Source organism: Camponotus vicinus, unplaced genomic scaffold (assembly GCF_025532165.1).
Source record: "Camponotus vicinus isolate PSW18456_S1 unplaced genomic scaffold, iyCamVici1.0 SCAF_3, whole genome shotgun sequence".
Taxonomy (NCBI): Eukaryota; Metazoa; Arthropoda; class Insecta; order Hymenoptera; family Formicidae; genus Camponotus; species Camponotus vicinus.
Genome location: NW_028141967.1, coordinates 3,436,148 through 3,455,266, shown reverse-complemented (window position 1 = coordinate 3,455,266; position 19,119 = coordinate 3,436,148). Strand labels below are relative to the sequence as shown.

At 26.6% G+C, this 19,119-nt stretch overlaps 2 protein-coding genes, 1 long non-coding RNA gene and 1 pseudogene across 3 annotated transcripts; all 4 read right to left on the bottom strand.

Annotated features, from left to right (window-relative positions):
• Positions 1 to 267: 267 nt before the first annotated feature.
• Positions 268 to 4,205, bottom strand: LOC145968308 (fatty acid synthase-like; annotated as a pseudogene).
• Positions 4,206 to 5,312: 1,107 nt separating this feature from the next.
• Positions 5,313 to 8,304, bottom strand: LOC145968307 (uncharacterized; the record flags this gene model as incomplete). Its single annotated transcript, XM_083093688.1, has 3 exons — positions 5,313 to 5,443; positions 7,615 to 8,196; positions 8,280 to 8,304. Coding segments are annotated over 3 exons (738 nt in total), but the record flags the coding sequence as incomplete, so codon positions are not given.
• Positions 8,305 to 8,619: 315 nt separating this feature from the next.
• LOC145968306 (uncharacterized) lies at positions 8,620 to 10,869 on the bottom strand. The gene is made up of 4 exons (XM_083093687.1): positions 10,533 to 10,869; positions 9,675 to 10,433; positions 9,230 to 9,539; positions 8,620 to 9,109 (listed from the first exon to the last, which is right to left on the bottom strand). The coding sequence occupies exons 1-4, from the start codon at positions 10,867 to 10,869 to the stop codon at positions 8,620 to 8,622; spliced, it is 1,896 nt and encodes a 631-aa protein (XP_082949813.1).
• Positions 10,870 to 12,588: 1,719 nt separating this feature from the next.
• LOC145968376 (uncharacterized) lies at positions 12,589 to 15,544 on the bottom strand. The gene is made up of 3 exons (XR_014437727.1): positions 15,476 to 15,544; positions 12,994 to 13,059; positions 12,589 to 12,660 (listed from the first exon to the last, which is right to left on the bottom strand). It is a non-coding gene; the product is annotated as an uncharacterized LOC145968376 (long non-coding RNA).
• Positions 15,545 to 19,119: the final 3,575 nt, after the last annotated feature.

Here is a 19,119-nt window from a genome sequence, read left to right as displayed (position 1 = left end):
ATACATAATCTCTAGAAATCGCTTATCTTTGTTTTGCACACGCTTTCTATAGTATCATTATTATATTTTAGTTTAATTCGTATCGAAGGATAGACTTTTTACATCTAAATCTACTTAAGCAATTATTTAATAAAAATTTACAAATGAAAATATTATAATTGTTAATTTTATTGTATATAAGAATATATATGTATAATTTAAAAATCTTTAAACGTTAATTGCAAAGAAACATCTTAATAATAATTATTACATTATAATATATTTGATTTACTTGCCCATATTAAAACACTGACATCCAATTCCAGAAAATATGAAGCAAATCGGTCTTTTCGTATATAAATTACATCTCCTTTTAATTATTGCATTATCATTTATTTTGGATCCAGCAATTATGTATCCTCTGTAGGGTCATCTTTTATATTGCCGCTATAAATACGATGCAGGAGAGATATATATTCTACATCTACTGACCGACTCTGTACCTAAAATGATATATTAATTATAATATATCTTTAATATAATTGTAAAAGTATAATTATCTTATAACATTTTAATAGATTATTCTTCTTTAAAGTTAATTATAATTAGAAATTTATTGTTAGATAAGCAAATGTTTTATATATGTATTTGATCTTGAAAAATCTGAGTGCTTTTAAAATATTCTATAATTTATTTCGTTGCCATGTTGGATATTATTTAGTCACTTTATTCAAGTAGGTATATTAACATAAGATGCGTTTCGAAAACAATCGATTTTAATATGTCTTAGACCTGTTCATATAATATTCTACTCTTTTTTTCGTTTTTATTGACTAAAACTAATTTGAATCTGTCTCTATAACTTTTATGTCTAGATCTCATTATTAAAATTAGTATTTCAATACGCGACTAATTTACTTTAATTAAATATAATTTAATTATTATAACAATGATTTTTTTAAATTCTTTATATAAACAATCTTTTAAATCATTTTTATTTTTCATTTTATATTAATATAATTTTTATTCTTCGCGTTAAATTATTTAATAGTAATATATACTTACGTCATCTAACATGATTTTAACTGCTTCTTCGGTACGTCCAGATATATTGTAACTACAAGCTTAGGTAAATTATTATTTGTTTCATTGACTTTAATTTTCGAATTTGATTTCAATAATAAATGGCCATTAGCACCACCAAATCCGAAGGAATTAATGCCGACGTAACCACCTTTCCATTCTGTCGGTTCAGTGACTATTTTTACTCTTCCTTCAATGATAGCAGTCATATTCTTTCGTGGATGTTTAAAATGTATAGTAGGAGGGATTAGACCAGTTTCCATCGCAATTAAAACCTTTACAAGATAAATATATTTGTTATTATGCACATAGATAATAATATCTTAGTTTTATAATTGTAATAAATCATAATTATAATAAATAATAAAAAATGACAGATAAATAAAAAATATATAAGTTTATATATACATTAGATTACATTATAATGCATATAGATAAAAATATCTTATTTCTTCAATTATAATAAATAATAATTATAATAAATAATTAATAATTAATAATTATAATAAATAATTAATAAATAAGAATTAATTAATAAATAATAATTATAATAAATAATAAAAAATGACCGATAAATAAAAAAAATACATAAGTTTATATACAGCACTAGATAACATAGATGTATTAACACCATTTTGTAAATCTTTGTTGTAAATCTTACCTTTGCAATTTGACAATAACCGCTGGCGGCTTCAGAATGTCCAATATTTGATTTTACTGAACCTATTAATAGAGGAAAATCTCTTTTGATGCATAAAGCTTCGTCGATTGCCTGAAGCTCCACGGGATCGGCGGCTACAGTGCCAGTTGCATGAGCTTCTAGATAAGATAGCTCAAGAGGCGAAACGTTACATTCTTTGTAAAATTCTTTCATTAATATTTTTTGTTTATCTAATGATGGAAAAGTAATTCCTTCTTCTTTGAAACCATCGCAGTTGGTTTTACCATAAATAAAAGTCGCATAGATTCTTCTTGCATCCTTTGCTTTTTGCAAGTATATTGCTGCAGCCGCATCACTACGCATGTAACCGGCACCTTTTTCATCATAAGGTTTACAATAGCCATCGCTAGATAAAACTCCTAAAATAATATCAATAATTTATTTCGATTGAATATAAAAAATATAATTTACTTTTTTATTTCCGGTTTCTTAATTAATATATCAAATATTTGGAAACTTCGATAAATATATAAAATAAGCGAATCAGATATATTGGTATATTTTGAAAAGAGAAACTATTAGATCAAATGTTGTGTTAATTAAATAATGCATCATTAAATAAGTTATACCATTTAACAATCTCGAATACATCTTTGAGAACATAATAATATTATTTTTCACATACCCAGGGAATAAAACTGTTGAGTCACAGAAGGATGAATGCACAAATTGGAACTAGCGACAATAGCCGCGTCGCAAATTCCAGATCGAATCAAATTGTAAGCTTCTACCATAGCGAAATGGCTCGAGCTACATGCGGTATCAATGTTATATGATGGTCCAGTAACGTTGAGCCAGTAAGAAATTTTATTTGCGAACATATTTTTATTGTAACCAAGTATGGGTAATCCAGCAACCTAATTACGATACAGTTTTTATATTAAAAATATTTTTTTTACAATATCCTTGCATATATATATTAATACGTTCATATATGCATGTTTTTCTTATCGATTTTGAATCGAATTAAGTTAAATTGTTGACATATATGAGTCTGAAATAGTAAAATTATTAACATACATGAGGCTTTTCGTATACTACATCGCAATATGAATCGCAAACTGTCACTGCTGTGACAACTCCCGTCCTTGTTCCCTGCAGTTCTGCGGGATTGACACCTGCGTCAATAATTGCTGCATAGGTGTTTTCGAGCCACATTCTAATTCCAGGATCGAGCGTATGACCTTCTACGACCGATATATTAAAAAATTCTGCATCAAATTTTTCTATATTGTTTATTTTTCCTATTCGAGGAGGCATTTCATAGATATCTGTCAAAATTTAAAACGATTTATATGAAAATAACATATATTTAAATCAAAAATAAGAACTGCATTCTTAAAGATAGGTAAGATAATTTTAAGAATAGATGACTTTTCGATTATTTTTTATTATAACATCAAATGCAAGAAACTTGCGAACATGTTATAATATAAATGATTTATGTAAGTAAATTGCACATAGAATATTAATTGTCAATTTTAATGTTCATATTTATAAGTAAACCGCATATATATATTGTAAATTCCTTAGTATGATTAATATATGTTTTACGAGAGATATAAGTATTATCTTTTTAAATATAAACCCAGCAAACACCAAGTAACAGTCATATAATTGTTAGTTATAATTTCCCACTCAACAATATAATTGGTATTTAACATATAATAGTTATATAACTGTTACTTGGTGTTTGCTGGGAAGAATAATGATATTCTTACCCAGGAAAAAAGTTTACATATACATCTAATTATATAAAATGATATATAAAATATATTTATATATATATAAGTATATTTTATATATCATTTTATATAATTAGATGTATAGGTAAACTTTTTTCCTGGGTAAAAATATCATATATATATATATATACAGGGTGATTCTGAATAACTTTATGTTTTTGCAAACACATAATCTTGACCGAATTCTAAGACGATTTTTACTTTGTCAAAATTTCGTGCAAAGCATAGTTTTTGAATTATTAAAGGAAGTAGTTAACGTATGACGGGTCGAATACAAGAGGCAGGCAAGGGTGGCGTGATTCACCGTCAGACGCGGGCGCTCACGCGGGGCGCCTTCGGCGATCAGCTGGTCGCTATACTATGCACGGACATACATGCGAATACATACATTCTCTCTCACTCTCTCTCTCTCTCTCATTCGCTTACTTACCCGTGGTTTTTTTTTTTTTTTTTTTACGAGGGGAAAATGCATTTTATGCATACTCACCGGTCGGTCTGGTGAGTTATGTGGGACTCGAGTACCAAGTCGAATTACCAACTCGGTACTCCCTACCCACTAAAAACCCCTCTCTTTTCACGAATTTCCTTTGACACACTGTCCCTCTGACTTCCCGAGATCTGTTTTCACATAACGTCAAAAAATAGTTATTATTACCTTGTTCGATGACTTTTGATGTATTGCTGTAATTGCTTGAAGGAGAAATGAATTTTCCGATAGATCGTACGTTCTCAAATTTAACGTAGATATCACGTTGCAAAAGACAAGAAATCCACACTAAATTACACAGCCACACAAAAAAAAAAATTTTCGGGTTCGGGGGTCAGACCATGTTTACTATATGTTTTTGGGGTCGCTGAATCCGAATCTGGGGTCAGAATAACCCCATCGGGCCAGGGTTTCCCATAACCTCAAAAAACCCCTTTTTTGAGCCATATAACGATAAACCCGTCACATCAGTACAATAATCATCACAATAACCCCATGATACCTCGAAACCATAACTCCATAATCATATAACCCCATAACACCATAACCCCATAACCCCATAGCCCCATAACCCCATTGCCCCCAAATCAAACGAAAACAGTTCATCTCAGGCAATTTGTATTAATGCAAATTTTTGGATCCACATCTTGATAAATTCCCAGAGAATCTTGGAGATTTTAGTGAAGAGCAGGGAGAACGCTTTCACCAAGATATAAGAGTTATGGAAACTCGTTATCAGGGACGGTGGGATGTTAATATGATGGCAGACTTCTGTTGGACTATGAAACGAGATACACCAAACAGTGATCGAAAGCGAAAAGCATTACGTAGATCGTTTGATGAAAAAAGAACCCGCTACAGTAGCAAAAAAGAGTGATATACTTTATATTCAATTTTTACATTTTTTACCCAGATATTTAGATACTTATTAGTCTTTTTGATATATTTTATATTTATGCATTGTAGTTATTCGTTTTCTATTCTAGTCTTTCGTTTTTTATTCTAGTCATTCGTTTTTTATTCTAGTCATTTCATACAAGGTCTTATAAGATAGGGCATATGATGTACAAAATCCGATCGTGCAACCTTCCCGCGGTGTACATCGAGTAACGCTAATGCCGACGGTTCTATCGTTGTTTAATGGTTTTATGGGTTTATAACATTTGATTCCGCTGGTAAAAACTATTCTGAACATCCGCGACGAAATGTATTAATACAGAATGCCAGAGATGAACAGGTTTCGTTTGATATGTAAAGGGTTTATCGTTATATGGCTCAAAAAAGGGGTTTTTTGAGGTTATGGGAAACCCTGGCCCGATGGGGTTATTCTGACCCCAGATTCGGATTCAGCGACCCCAAAAACATATAGTAAACATGGTCTGACCCCCGAACCCGAAATTTTTTTTTTTTGTGTGGCTGTGTTATTAACTGAAAGTTTTTCTTCTTTCATGAACTGTATTCTTTTATAAACTTTAACGTAATCACATTTATTTACTCACTCGATGAGACGAGAAATTTGCTAATGACTCTATCACTAATCACTATTAATCACTGTCGAATAATAACTATTGGCGATTAAAAATCACTCGATGAAAGAAACACGCGTGGACACGTTACTACACGACGCGACGACACGACAATGCGACGATAATTATTCGGCGACTGCAAGCAGTTTTTTGTCATGGTAGGTTGCGGTAGGTTAATGTACTACTGGCGCTATCGAACGCGATCATGTGTTCGATTGAAGAATGCGGTAAACATAATAAACATTTAACATATTAATATTATTATTATCATGAATGTGTGTGATATCCATACATCGTATGATATCTATTTAAAAATTAATTAGATTAAATAAGTGTTTTTAAAATACTAGAACAACACAGGCGCGCGCTTCGCGCGCGCTATTGAGCTATTACATGGAAAAAATAAAATATTCAAATATTTAAATATTCGAGAAATATAATATATATTCCAATATATACTTAATGTTATAATTCAATTTAATAATATTAAATAACTTTAATAATAAAATTGAACAACTATATATCTCTCTTTCTCATCTTTCTTCCTTTCCCTTTTTTAATAATTTAACTCTCTCTTTCCCTTTTAATTTTCCTCTTTCTTATTATTTTATTCTTTCTCTCTCTTTCTCACAATCTTACTCTTTCTTATTTCTCCCTTTTTCTTCCTTTTTATCTCTCTTCCTCTCTTTCTCTCTCCCTCCATCTCTCTCTCTTTCTCTCTCTCTCTCTCATTATTTCATTTTTTCTAAACTAATTTTTTAAATGTTATTTTTCCAAATTAAAAAGAACAAATATGTAATATTAATGTGTAAAATATTTAATAGTTTTTTAATAGTTTACAAATTTAAAATATGCAAATCAAATTTAAACACTTTTTTTAAATACTTGCGACAGTTTAAAATAAAATTTGCATAGTGATAATTAATCTGTTTTATACAAATTATCCATATACAATCAAAAAAATTTTTTTTTTAAATGTCATTTTTTGAATTTTTTAAATTTAAATATTAATTTAAATTTTAAATTATTATAATATATATATAAATTTTAAATTTAAAATTTTTTTTAAATTAAAATTTTTTTTTAATTATTATCGTGTTACCATCATTATCATTATTATTTATGAATTTATTAATTTTATTATAATAATTTTTTTATTATTAATTAATTAATTACAAAATATAATTAATGAATTTTTAATAAGTAATTTAAGCATTATATAAAAAATAATACAAAATTATAAATTAATTAATAACATTTAATAATTTTAAACATTATTATATATAATAAAGATATTTAATATAACTTTTATATATATAATTTACTTTTTTATTTTTTATATATAATTTATTTTTCTTTCTTTCTTTTCTCTCTATTTCTTTTTTTTCTTTCTTTTCTCTGGCTCTTCACTCTCTTTTTCTGCGCTCTCTTGATCTTTTGCTTATTCTTCCTTAATTTTAAATAAAGCGTTTAATATATGTTATATAATAGTTAAATATTATTACCTAATATTATATTATATAAAATTACATACGTCACAAAATAAATCAATATAATTGCAATCACTACAAAACACAAAAAAATTTTGATACATCTATATCAAGATCAAGTACATAAGCTTTATACACACGTTATATCGCAACACAAATTCATACCCACATATAATTGCTAAAAATTATCCTCATATAAAAATTTAAAAAGAGGAAAATCAAGTATATATTTCTTTATATACATAGTTTTTAACTTTTTTATTATCTCGTTGATCGCCAAGGTAAATTTTTAATGCTTGCCAAGTACGAACGCGTGAAAAAGCAATATAAAGTTGCCCATGATTGAAAATATCTTTGCGAAGATCTATTCCTACTCTGTCAAATGTTTGTCCCTGTGACTTATTAATTGTCATAGCAAAAGCTAATTTTATTGGAAACTGTCTTCTTTTAAAAATGAAAGGATATATATTTTCACAATATAGTGTTATACGATTCAAAAAAACGATATCTCCTACTTTATCACCCGTTAAGATTTTACATTTTAATAAATGATCAGAAAGTTCAATAATCATTAATCTAGTACCATTGCAAAGACCTTCATTGATATTGAGATTTCTAATCAACATAATGATACAATTCAGTCTCAAACGTAATTCATGAGGAGGAAGAGATGATGGAGATAAAGTATTTAAATATTCTGAGAGTAAAACTTCATCAATATTACCATTATCACCACAATTTTCAGTACTATCTATACTTGTATAAATTCGTTCTTCAGATATATCTAATAATTCAACAACTCGTTTATTAATTTCGTCGACGTCAGCATTTCTTGCTGAAAGTATTGCACACTTAGACATTTTATTAAATTCTTTATTTCGTATTAAATCACCATATATATCTTCTACAACATCAGCATTAATGGGTGCAATACAATAATCTGGAAGTTGTATATTATCATTAGAATCATTTAATATGCTATCTCCCAAATCCAACAGAAACTTTGCAAATTCAGTTTCCTCTGGGAAAACTCTCATGTTTTCCGTTAAAGAGAAACTTATAAAATGTTTCCAATTAGAACTAAACTTGATTGAAAGATTCACGATTTCACATCGGGTACCATGTATTTTAATAGGAAGAAGTTGCCTAAAATCACCACCTAATACGATAATTTTTCCACCAAAAGGTAAATTATTATTCATGATATCACGCAATGTTCGATCTATAATCTCTAGAGCATGTCGTGGTGCCATTGGCGCTTCATCCCAAATAAAAATATCGATTTTTTTCAAATATTGAGCTTCCTTTGATTGAATTTTAATGCTAGATGATGAATCAGCAAATAATGGAACTGGCAATCCAAATATCTTATGAACCGTTCTTCCTGCTGGCAACAATGTCGCTGCAATGCCCGTAAAAGCCATTGTACATACATGTTTATTACGAATTTTAGCTAAGTGATAAATAGTTGTATATGTAAACGTTTTACCTGAACCACCTGGGCCATCGATATAAAAACAATTACTATTATGATTATTATTGTCTAATCTATTTAATATAAGATCTACTATTTCTTTCTGTTTGTCATTTAATTGTTCATATTGTCTAACACCCCAATTTCCATAGTTTCTTCAAGTGATACATAATCATTCTCTTTATCATTATCTTGTAATTGTTCCATTTGTGGAAAATCAGCAAAACTTTTGCCTTCAGCACGCAGCATAGCATTGATTTGTGCATAAGCTTTATTTTGTCCTTGTAATATTCCAAAATGTCGTACATAATCTTCCGACATTGTTACTTTAAAATTTTCCCAAAGCTCTTCAGGATGCAATGGTTGACAATGTAATAATATACGTACAAATAATCTACGAAGTTGTCTTGGCATCATCCATCCAACAGCTTCGTTCATAGCTCGCTTCCATTCATCATCATCTTCAATCAAACCTAAAGCTAGACATGCCGCTGAAAATGTTTGACAAACTTCTCCATTTACAGTTTTTAGCTTATCAAAACTCGTAGCTCCCTTTATTGTCAGTAGTAATAATCGTAAATGATATAATTCAGTTTGTGTTGGACTAACGGAATACATTCGTCCTATGCAATTATAATGACTCTTGCGTCTACTCCAATGGGATATATTTTTACCATTAATTTTTTCTTTTTTAAATGTATAATAACGTGGAATTTCTATATACAAATATTGTTTTGCTTCTTCATCGCGAGAATTTAATGCAAAATAATCTATTAACATAGTAACTTGATTTAAAGCAGAAGTTGTAGCTTCTTCATTTGTTTCATTTTCAATTATAACATTTTGTTGATTAGGAAGATGGACAGGTAAACGTACGATAGTATGGCTTTTATCTTGTAATTTTTTCTCAAGAATACGCCAGCTCGCTTCTACAGGTCCAACATAACGAGCTTCTATAAAATTGCGTATTTCATCATGATCTATAATTATATTTTCTGTTATTGGTTCAATTGTAATAGCAGCAGCATCATGTCCTTTATAAATATATTTATACAGATATTTAACTGATTTGATACTTGAAACAATTTCAACATTAATATGACAATTAAATATAATTGATAAAATAGGACAATATGGAACTACATAACGATTATCAATTATATATCCACCAGGACGTTCAAAACTTTTGCCATTATTTCGTCGACGATAATAAGGATAAGCATCTTCATCCATTCTGGTCTCTTCATGATACGGTTTAGGGTAATTTTTTGAACATTTTCCATCTACCAAACACCAATCACCACAAGGTCCATGAATCATATGTTTCATAACTATGTCATGTAAAGCTTGATTTTCACAAGGATCAGGAATTTCAGCAGAGATATACTTGTCAACGATTTGTGGAGTTGTAATTTTGAAATTGTATTTTAAAGTAACTAACATGTGAACATGTGGCAAACCGCGCTTTTGAAATTCAATAACATATACAAAAGCTACTGTTTCCCCAAAAAACTTTTGCTTAACAATCAAATTAATTAAATAATCTTTTTTAAGATTAAAAACACGTGCACAAATGTCAGGTCTATCAGAAGCTTGTTGTCCAGGCAAAAGATTTTCTTCAATTTCGCGCCATTTTGGATTACAAGTCATTGTAATGAAAAGATCTGGTTTGCCAAATTTACTAACAATTGCCATTGCATCTTGGTAATTTTGTAACATATTACGAGGTGATCCAACAAATGTGGATGGAAGTATAACCATCTTTCCAATTCGTCCATTTAAATTATTTGCCGTAGTTTGCATGTAATCTCTTAAACCTTGATATGTTTCAGTACGTAGTTGTTTTTGATGATCTTTACAATACTTTATTTTGTCCTTTTCAATTTTCACATAATTGTCTACAAGCCACTGTTGAAATAAACGACGACCTAATAAAAAGACGTTAAATTCATCACGAATAGCCATGCGATATTTAATATACTGGCCTCTAGTTATTCATTTATTACTATTTAATTTTGTTAAATTACAATGCCATCCTTGAGTTCCATATGGATAAAATAATGGATATATCCATGGTTCAACATTTGGATCCATGGTACTAACATTTTGTAAAGTTTTAGTATTGCTATTACATATTGTTACATATGATTCTGGAATTTCTCCATTAGCAGTTGTACGAAAAAGAGCAGCAACTTCATTAATTCTTTGAGCATTATATCGACGTCGATCCATACCTGGTTTTAATGTAAATGATAATTGTAATTCTGGTAATATTTCTCCAGATTCTATTTCTAATTGTCGTTGATTTTCTAATTCTTCACCCATCATTTGATAAGATTGAGCAAATATATTCAATTCCCGCATTATATGTTCAAGATTTTGTATAATTTCAAAATCTAAATCTGAATTTTCAATAAGACGATAATTTATTGCTTCATTAGGATCTATAATAAAAAGTTGACCATAAGTTGGATTTTCATTTTGAACAGCATATAATGCTGTATTTATTTGATAATAAATTTGTCCTTGTATTTTGAAACAATACGGACCTGATCGCCTATTTTGAAAATTAACTAAATTAGCATTAAATGATGCAAACGAAAATGAACTATTATAACTACGAATATGTTTAAAAAATTTATTAGATTTTTCATGACTTCCATCGAATAAAGTACGAAGAAATTGAGGAAATTTAGGCATTAATTGCAAATGTACTGCACCGTGATTACAACAATCATGAAAAGAATTTCCATTATTTGATATTTTTTCAGCTGCAAAATGTTTGGCGTTACAATGAATACAATTTACATCCATAGAACCAATATAGTATTCAACTATGTCGCCAATTAACGTTGTATTATTAATATTTAAACGAGGTTGTTTTTCTTTTTGTGATCGATAAGAGGATTGATATTTTGCACGTTGTTGATATAATGGAATAATATTTGTAGAATTTTCTCCAACTATTTCATTATTTAATTCTATTATACGTTTATCATGTATATTGCCAGTGATACAAATACCATGATTTCTTTGATCAATTATTTTTGATGAAACAATATTAGTAATTATTGTTTTCGCATTTTGACGACGACGACGTTGATTCTCTGCATTTCTTTCGAGACGTTGTTGTCGAAATTGTTCTTCTTCTTCCACACTGCGCTTTGCTTTACGTTTTGGCATTTCGAAAAAACAAATTTTGAGATCAATGATTACTAATTAATATTTAATATTTAGTGTTTACTATTTATTATTTAATATTTAAATTTTTTAATAATTTTAATAATTAATATTTAATATTCTTAATCAATATTTAATATTTAAAATATACATACACATATAAATATAAATATATATATATATATATATATTATATTTTCACACATAAATATGTATATGTGTGTGTGTATACATGTGATTAACAAAAATGTAAATATTTATATAAAACATTATTTAATTAAATTAATAATAATTATTATTTAATGTACAATTGTTTTACTAATATTTATAATAATTATTTTAATATATTAATATAAATTATAATAATTATAATAATTTTAATGAATATTTTACTTTTATATATAATATTAACAATGACAAATAATAAGTTGTTATATTATTATTATTATAATCAATGTCATCATTTTTATCATCATCATCATCATTATTATCATCATCATCATCATCATTATCATCATTATCATCATTATCATCATTATCATCATTATCATCATTATTATCATTATCATCTTTATTATATCAATATCATAATCATCATTAACATTATCATTATTATTATTAACATCAAATTATTTTTTCAATTTTAATATAATACATATATAAAATTATAATATAATAATATAATGCAATAAATAATAAAAGATAAAAGTAAAACACAAATGATACGTAATATATATATAATGTATATAATGTAATTTTTAACTTTATAATATAATGTATGAATAATTAATATATGAAACAATGTATGAAACTATAATATATATAATATAAATCAAACTATATATAATAACTATAATGCCATATAATACTTTATAATATAATAAATACTTAATATTATTTAAACGCTCATTAATTACAATTATTATACATTAATTGTGAAGACCTTTGAAATCAGCTCGTTATGTCTCTCTCTTCCTAAAACATATAATAATAATAAATATTAACATTAATATATGAAATAAAGAATTTATATTTATAGATTTATATTTATATTTATTTTATATTTATAGATTATACTCCTATATATATTTCTATATTTATTTTTATTTTATATTTATTCTATAATAATTTTAAATAAATACACATCACATTAAATAAACATAATAACTCTAATAAAGATAAAATAAACTTAAAATAATATTTATTTTATTATAATAAATTAAATAAAATATTTTATAATAATATTAAAAACATATTAAATTAATTTGTTAAATTTTTAAACTATTATACTATTCTTATATTGCTTACCTAGATTTTCAACAAAATATGTTTTAATTTTGAGATGTTTAACCAAACGATTTTATAACTGTATTCCTGAAACGAAATAAAATCATATATGTTTTTAATTAATAATGTAATTTTTATATACAAATTATTATTGAAATATATTAATATGATATATTAAGTATTATTAAAATTATTAACATTAACTTATATTTTGCTTTTGATGTATATTGTAGAATATGAAATATTATACAAAATGTATCAGAGCTAGTGTATCAGCAATTTTTGAAAGTAACTACGCATTTTGAAAAATGTTTTAAACAAAAGTATAGTTTCAAAGGGAACATAAGATAATGCCAAAAATTTGACTTTTGATAGCCGTTAAGAATTACTTTTAATTTCTTAAATAGAACCTACTATTTTTGATTGCATATTTTTGTAGCTTATCTCGAAAACTTTCCAAAACACTATAATAAAGTACTTTTTTCTTAAATACTTTTTGAATTATGAGGTTTAAAGTTATCTTTTTTTTGACATAAAATGTAAAATGTAAAATATCTTGTAATATTCAGTTTTCGGTAATCTTATCTTAATTCTTTTATACATCGAATAATGAGATCAATCAATTGGTGTAAAGAAAACACATAATTAATTTAACAAAAAATATGTCGCAAATTATACACTTTTTTTTAAAAGTACTTAAGAGAAAAGTATTTTATTATAGTGTTTTAGAAAGCTCTTGAGATAAGCTACAAGAATATGCAATAAAAAATAGTAGGTTCCATTTGAAGATGACCTTCATATGATCTTTGAACAACTATCCAAAGTCAAATCTTTGCCACTATCTTATGTCCCTCTTGAAGTCATACAACTTTTGTTTGAAACATTATTCACAAAAATGCGTAGTTTTCTAAAAAAAAACTCTTGATACGCTCACTCTGATACACTCCGTATAATACGTGTTAAATTAAGTAGCTCTTTTTTTATTGTTGAAGATATGCGATTTTGAAATATAAAACTAAAAATTTTAGAAAAGAACAATAGTAATACCTTTTACATATATTTTCAAGATCATATCTAGTAATTTCAGGACCTTTCAAAAGATTTCTATTTCTTCTTATATTGTTTATTAAAATTATTATTAACACATAAAGTTAGGCCCTGCGCACAATAGGAAAAATATTAAATATTAAATATTATTTTATTTCCAAACAAAAAATGAGTTTAATTCCTTATTCCTAATTCTCAATACATTGTGCGTAAGTTCATTTCATTCCTTTGTTTTGAAATAAAATAATAATATTTAATATTTAATATTTAATATTTAATATTTTGAAATAAAATAATAATATTTAATATTTAATATTTAATATTTTTTAGATTGTACGCAGAGTTTATACAAATAAAGCTTTATACAGATAAAGTTGGTAAATGTTTACTTTACGTCACATAGCTCGAAAAATTTTTAATTTCAAATATGTTGTAGAGGACACATTCCTAAGTAATACACCGTTTGAATTTTGTGGCGCTCTCTCTTCGTTCCTGAGATATACAATTTTGAAGTTTCATACTTATTTGTATTATCTTTTCGTTATTTTCTAAATATGTTTATATTTTTGTGTTTACATTTCCCAAGGTCATCTTTCTGAATAATTTTCAGAAGGTTTTAGCTGCTTATTGTTATTTATTAAATAGTTATTAACAAAAAAAGTTTCAAGAATAGAATATAATTTTACGACATCATGTATGTTTAAGAAGAAATATAGGCGCGCGCGCGCGCGCACACACACACACACACACACACACACACACACACACACGCACGCGGGGCTGCAAGGGGGGGCCTTCGGCTCACCCCCACCGGTAGGGGACACATTGCAAAGAGTTCAATCACAATGGATATATGCTGTAAGTTGTAAAGCGAGGTCCACTTTGCCTACCGGCGGGATGGTTGCGGGAGGGGAGGTCGAAGGCCCCTCTTGCACGCGCGCGCGCGCGCGTGTGTGTGTGTGTGTACACATTCATTTGTGATATTTTTTAATTGTATTAAATTGTATTAAATTCTTAGCGACATGGAAGTCACAACGAGCAAACGTAAACAAAAAAATATAAACACACAACAAAAATATAATATCAAACCGTGTTGTGCAAATGTAAACAAAAAATGTGAACACATAAATAGGATATAATGAAAAAATGACATGAAATTATGAAACTTCAAAATTGCATATCTCAGGAACGAAGAGAGAGCGCCACAAAATTCAAACGGTGTATTACTTAGGAATGTATCCTCTACAACATACGTGAAAATAAAAATTTTTGAAACTGTGTGACGTAAAGTAAACATTTACCATAAAGTTATGTATATACGTATACATAACCCCATATACAAACATACTAAAATTATGTTTGACAACTTATTATATTAAAAAAAAAAACAAAAATACATCACAATAGAATAGAATAAAATTGAAAAAATTATGAAGAAGAAAATTATTTTACATACCGTATCAAAATCTTGATAACTCGTAGCGTCTTCGAAGATTTAGACACAATTAGATATATTAGAATTAAGTTTGTTTTTCAGGTTGCCTAAAAGACATGTAAAGTCGATGTCTCGAATATCTCGAAGTTTATTGTTGTCGTTTTTCCACGATGCTAATTGGTTTTATCGTTGCGCTTATTTCATGAGTGGTTGTCATCTCAGATTTGTGTGTATCGAGAGGTTAATATTGAAAGTAAAGAAAGAAAGAAAGAAAGCTCCATTTAAAATTAAAGAAAAGGAAGATAAGCAAAAGAGAGGAAGAAAAAAATAGATTGAAGGAAAAGAGAGAAGAAGATAATATTAGATAATAATGTTACTTATTTTTTTATTTAAAGTTAAAAGAATAGAAAGGAAAGGACGAGAGAACAAGAAAAATAAAGTGGGAATCAAAAAGAGGAAAAGAGAGAGAGAAAGCAGAATAAAAACTTTATTTAAAATTAATGAAGAGGAAAAGAACAAGCGAAAGAGAGGGATAAATAAAAAGACAATATGTACACAATATTTAAATACATTTTCTTTAATTTAAGATTAAATTTTATTCAATAATAAAATAAAAAACATTAAAATTTAAATTTGAACATTTTCTTATTAATTCTTATCTTATTAATTTTTAACGTAATTAAATTGAATGCCTCTTGCTTCCATCCTGCAAAAAAGAAATAATATAACAAATTAATAAATTGATAAAGAATTAGGCTCTTTTATGTATTAAACAACACGATACGAGAAAAGAATGGCTCTAAATCGCTCTTTTCTCGTATCATGTTGAAATAATATAAATTTATTATATACATGTGTGTGTATGCGTCTGTTTGCGTGCGCGTGTGTATAAGTTAAAATTTATATGATTTTTCGCTTACGACGTCATAATTCATTATAATGTTAAAGAGAAACCAGAAATCTTAAAAAATTTTATATTAATTATTTATTTTTTTTTAAATTGTCAATTTAAAAAAATAAATAAATTGCATTCAATAAACTTTATGTTATGTGTATAAGAAATACGACAAATTGTTTTAATAAATATTATAGGATTCATATACCATCCGATATCCGACGTACGACTCCGATACTCAATAAGAAAATTTGATTTCTAGAGACTCTGCCAGAGACTCTAGAAACCAAATTTTCTTATTGGATATTGGATATCTTACGTCGGATATCGGACGTAGTGTGAATCCTGTATAAGTTGGATAAATTTAATAATAAGATTTATAAAATAAGAATATAAACATAATTTTTTAATATTTGCACAATAATTGTACCTGTGTGTCATTAGAATCTTCTACTTTTCTCTTTTTAAGTGTACATGTACTATTCAGAAGTTCTAATATTGGCATATGTCCAGCAATTTGTTTTATATCTTTTAAGCTGTTGACTACTAAATGTGGTGGCATAGCTAAAAAATTATGAAAATATCAATTTTTATTAATTATAATATTAATAAACTGTATATGTGAGAAATATTGTTTTATTTGTAAAGAGACGTTATGTATAAAATTATTAATAATGTATATATTAAATAAATAAAAATATAACATATAAAAATACAAAAATAAAATTAATCTTAAAATTTCATCTTCGCTAATAGAAGAAATTAATCATATTGAACGTTTTAACAATTTTTTAAATTTATGTTTTCAAAAATCTTTTCGCTATAATGATATTTTAATTTGCGAATTTCGGAACACTCTCTATATATACAATACATAAATATATATATATATATATATATATATATATATATATATATATATATACATATATATATATATATATACACACAGTATAAAATTTAAAAATTTATGTTGGATGTATAATCCAAAATTAAAGAATTAATACTTTTATTATTAGTTTCATGATTCTAAAAAATTACTATATTACTGTATATATATATTACAAACTTTTTTTACCTGTACTTTGCATTATACCAATAATTTCTATATGATCGCCTTTCCGTATATCATATGTTGAATAATCATCGTCCGTAAAGTTCAATATGTGTACCTCGAGTTTATATATTCCATCTGTGATAGAGCCACAGCCAATCATTTTATTTAATTTATTATTGTGCGTGGTTAAAAAATTTGTCTTTACATATCCCCTTAAGACTGTAAAATAAACATTTAATAAGAAAAAGTAACATAAAATTATATTTTATTATATTATTAAAATTATAATAAATTTCTAGAAATAGTTTTACATGTGTATAAACAAATATATACGAAGAATCTCGCACGATTCTTATGTAAAATGGAGTTAATCCCGGTTAAATTTGCTGAAATTTTAAGATGATGTAAATTATGACTTATTGAACAAAAGTTTCAATAGTAATAGGCCAGATAATTAATAGTTCTTAAGTTATAGCTTAAATCTTCAAAATTGACCTCCATCGTCAGGCCATCATCAGATATGTTAATGTATTTTATTCTTTATAGAGTTTTTCTTTATACAAACACCATATAACCAATTTGACCGGGACCCCATTTTACATAAAAACCGTGCGCACTTCTTTATAATCTATTAATGTTAGCATTTGATCATTTAATTTTTTAAATATATTTTTTGTTCATATTAATATATAAATATATTGCATAAAATAATATTTAAAATATAATAATTACAATTGCAAAATATAATAATATAATAATTATTAAAGATATATTAATTATGAAAAAATATTCGTTATAAAAAAATATATTCTACAGTATTTGACAATCTTTGAATGTATTAATAAAACTTGTGATAACTATATTATTGTAATAAATAAGTATTAATTATACATATGTATGTTTATAAATATGTTAATAAATATATAATTTATATATTATTAAATAATATTTTATGTGTTATATCATACTTTATATATTTTAAATTGTTATAAAAATGTAATAATAAATTGAAAACGATAAAAATTAAAAGTATAAAATTAGAAGTATATATAAAAAAGATATAAGAAAAAATACTCACTAATTCGATTTGTAGTATTGAGAACTTCACAAAGTTCAACCGGTTCAGGTTCTGAATTCACTAAACTTATTGGATCGAATATTCCCAAATTCGAAACAATAGTGTTAGATTTAATTAATAATTCGTAAGACATATTGCCATTGTTAAACTGAGCCATTTTTGGCGGACGTGCCTGAACACCATCCAAATGAATGATCTATATATATATATATATATATATATATATATATATATATATAAAGAAAGGATCTATATATCTATATATGATATGATATGATCTATATATACAGGGTGAGCCATTTTAATTAACGCACGCAATTATTTCGGAAACAAAGCATTTTAGAGAAAAATGTTTCAGACAAAAGTTGTTTGGTTTCGAGGGGGCCATAAGATGGTATCATTGGTTTGACCTTGAAGAGTTATTTGAAGGTCACATGAAGGTCACCTTCAATTTCTTAAATGGAACCTACTATTTGTCATTGCATATTCTTGTAGCTTATCTCGATAGCTTTCCAAAACACTATAATTAAGTACCTTTTCGTTAAGTACTTTTTGAGTTATGAGGCTTGAAATAATTTCTTAATTTTACATAAACCGTAAAATATCTTGTAAAATATTCATTTTTCGATTATCTT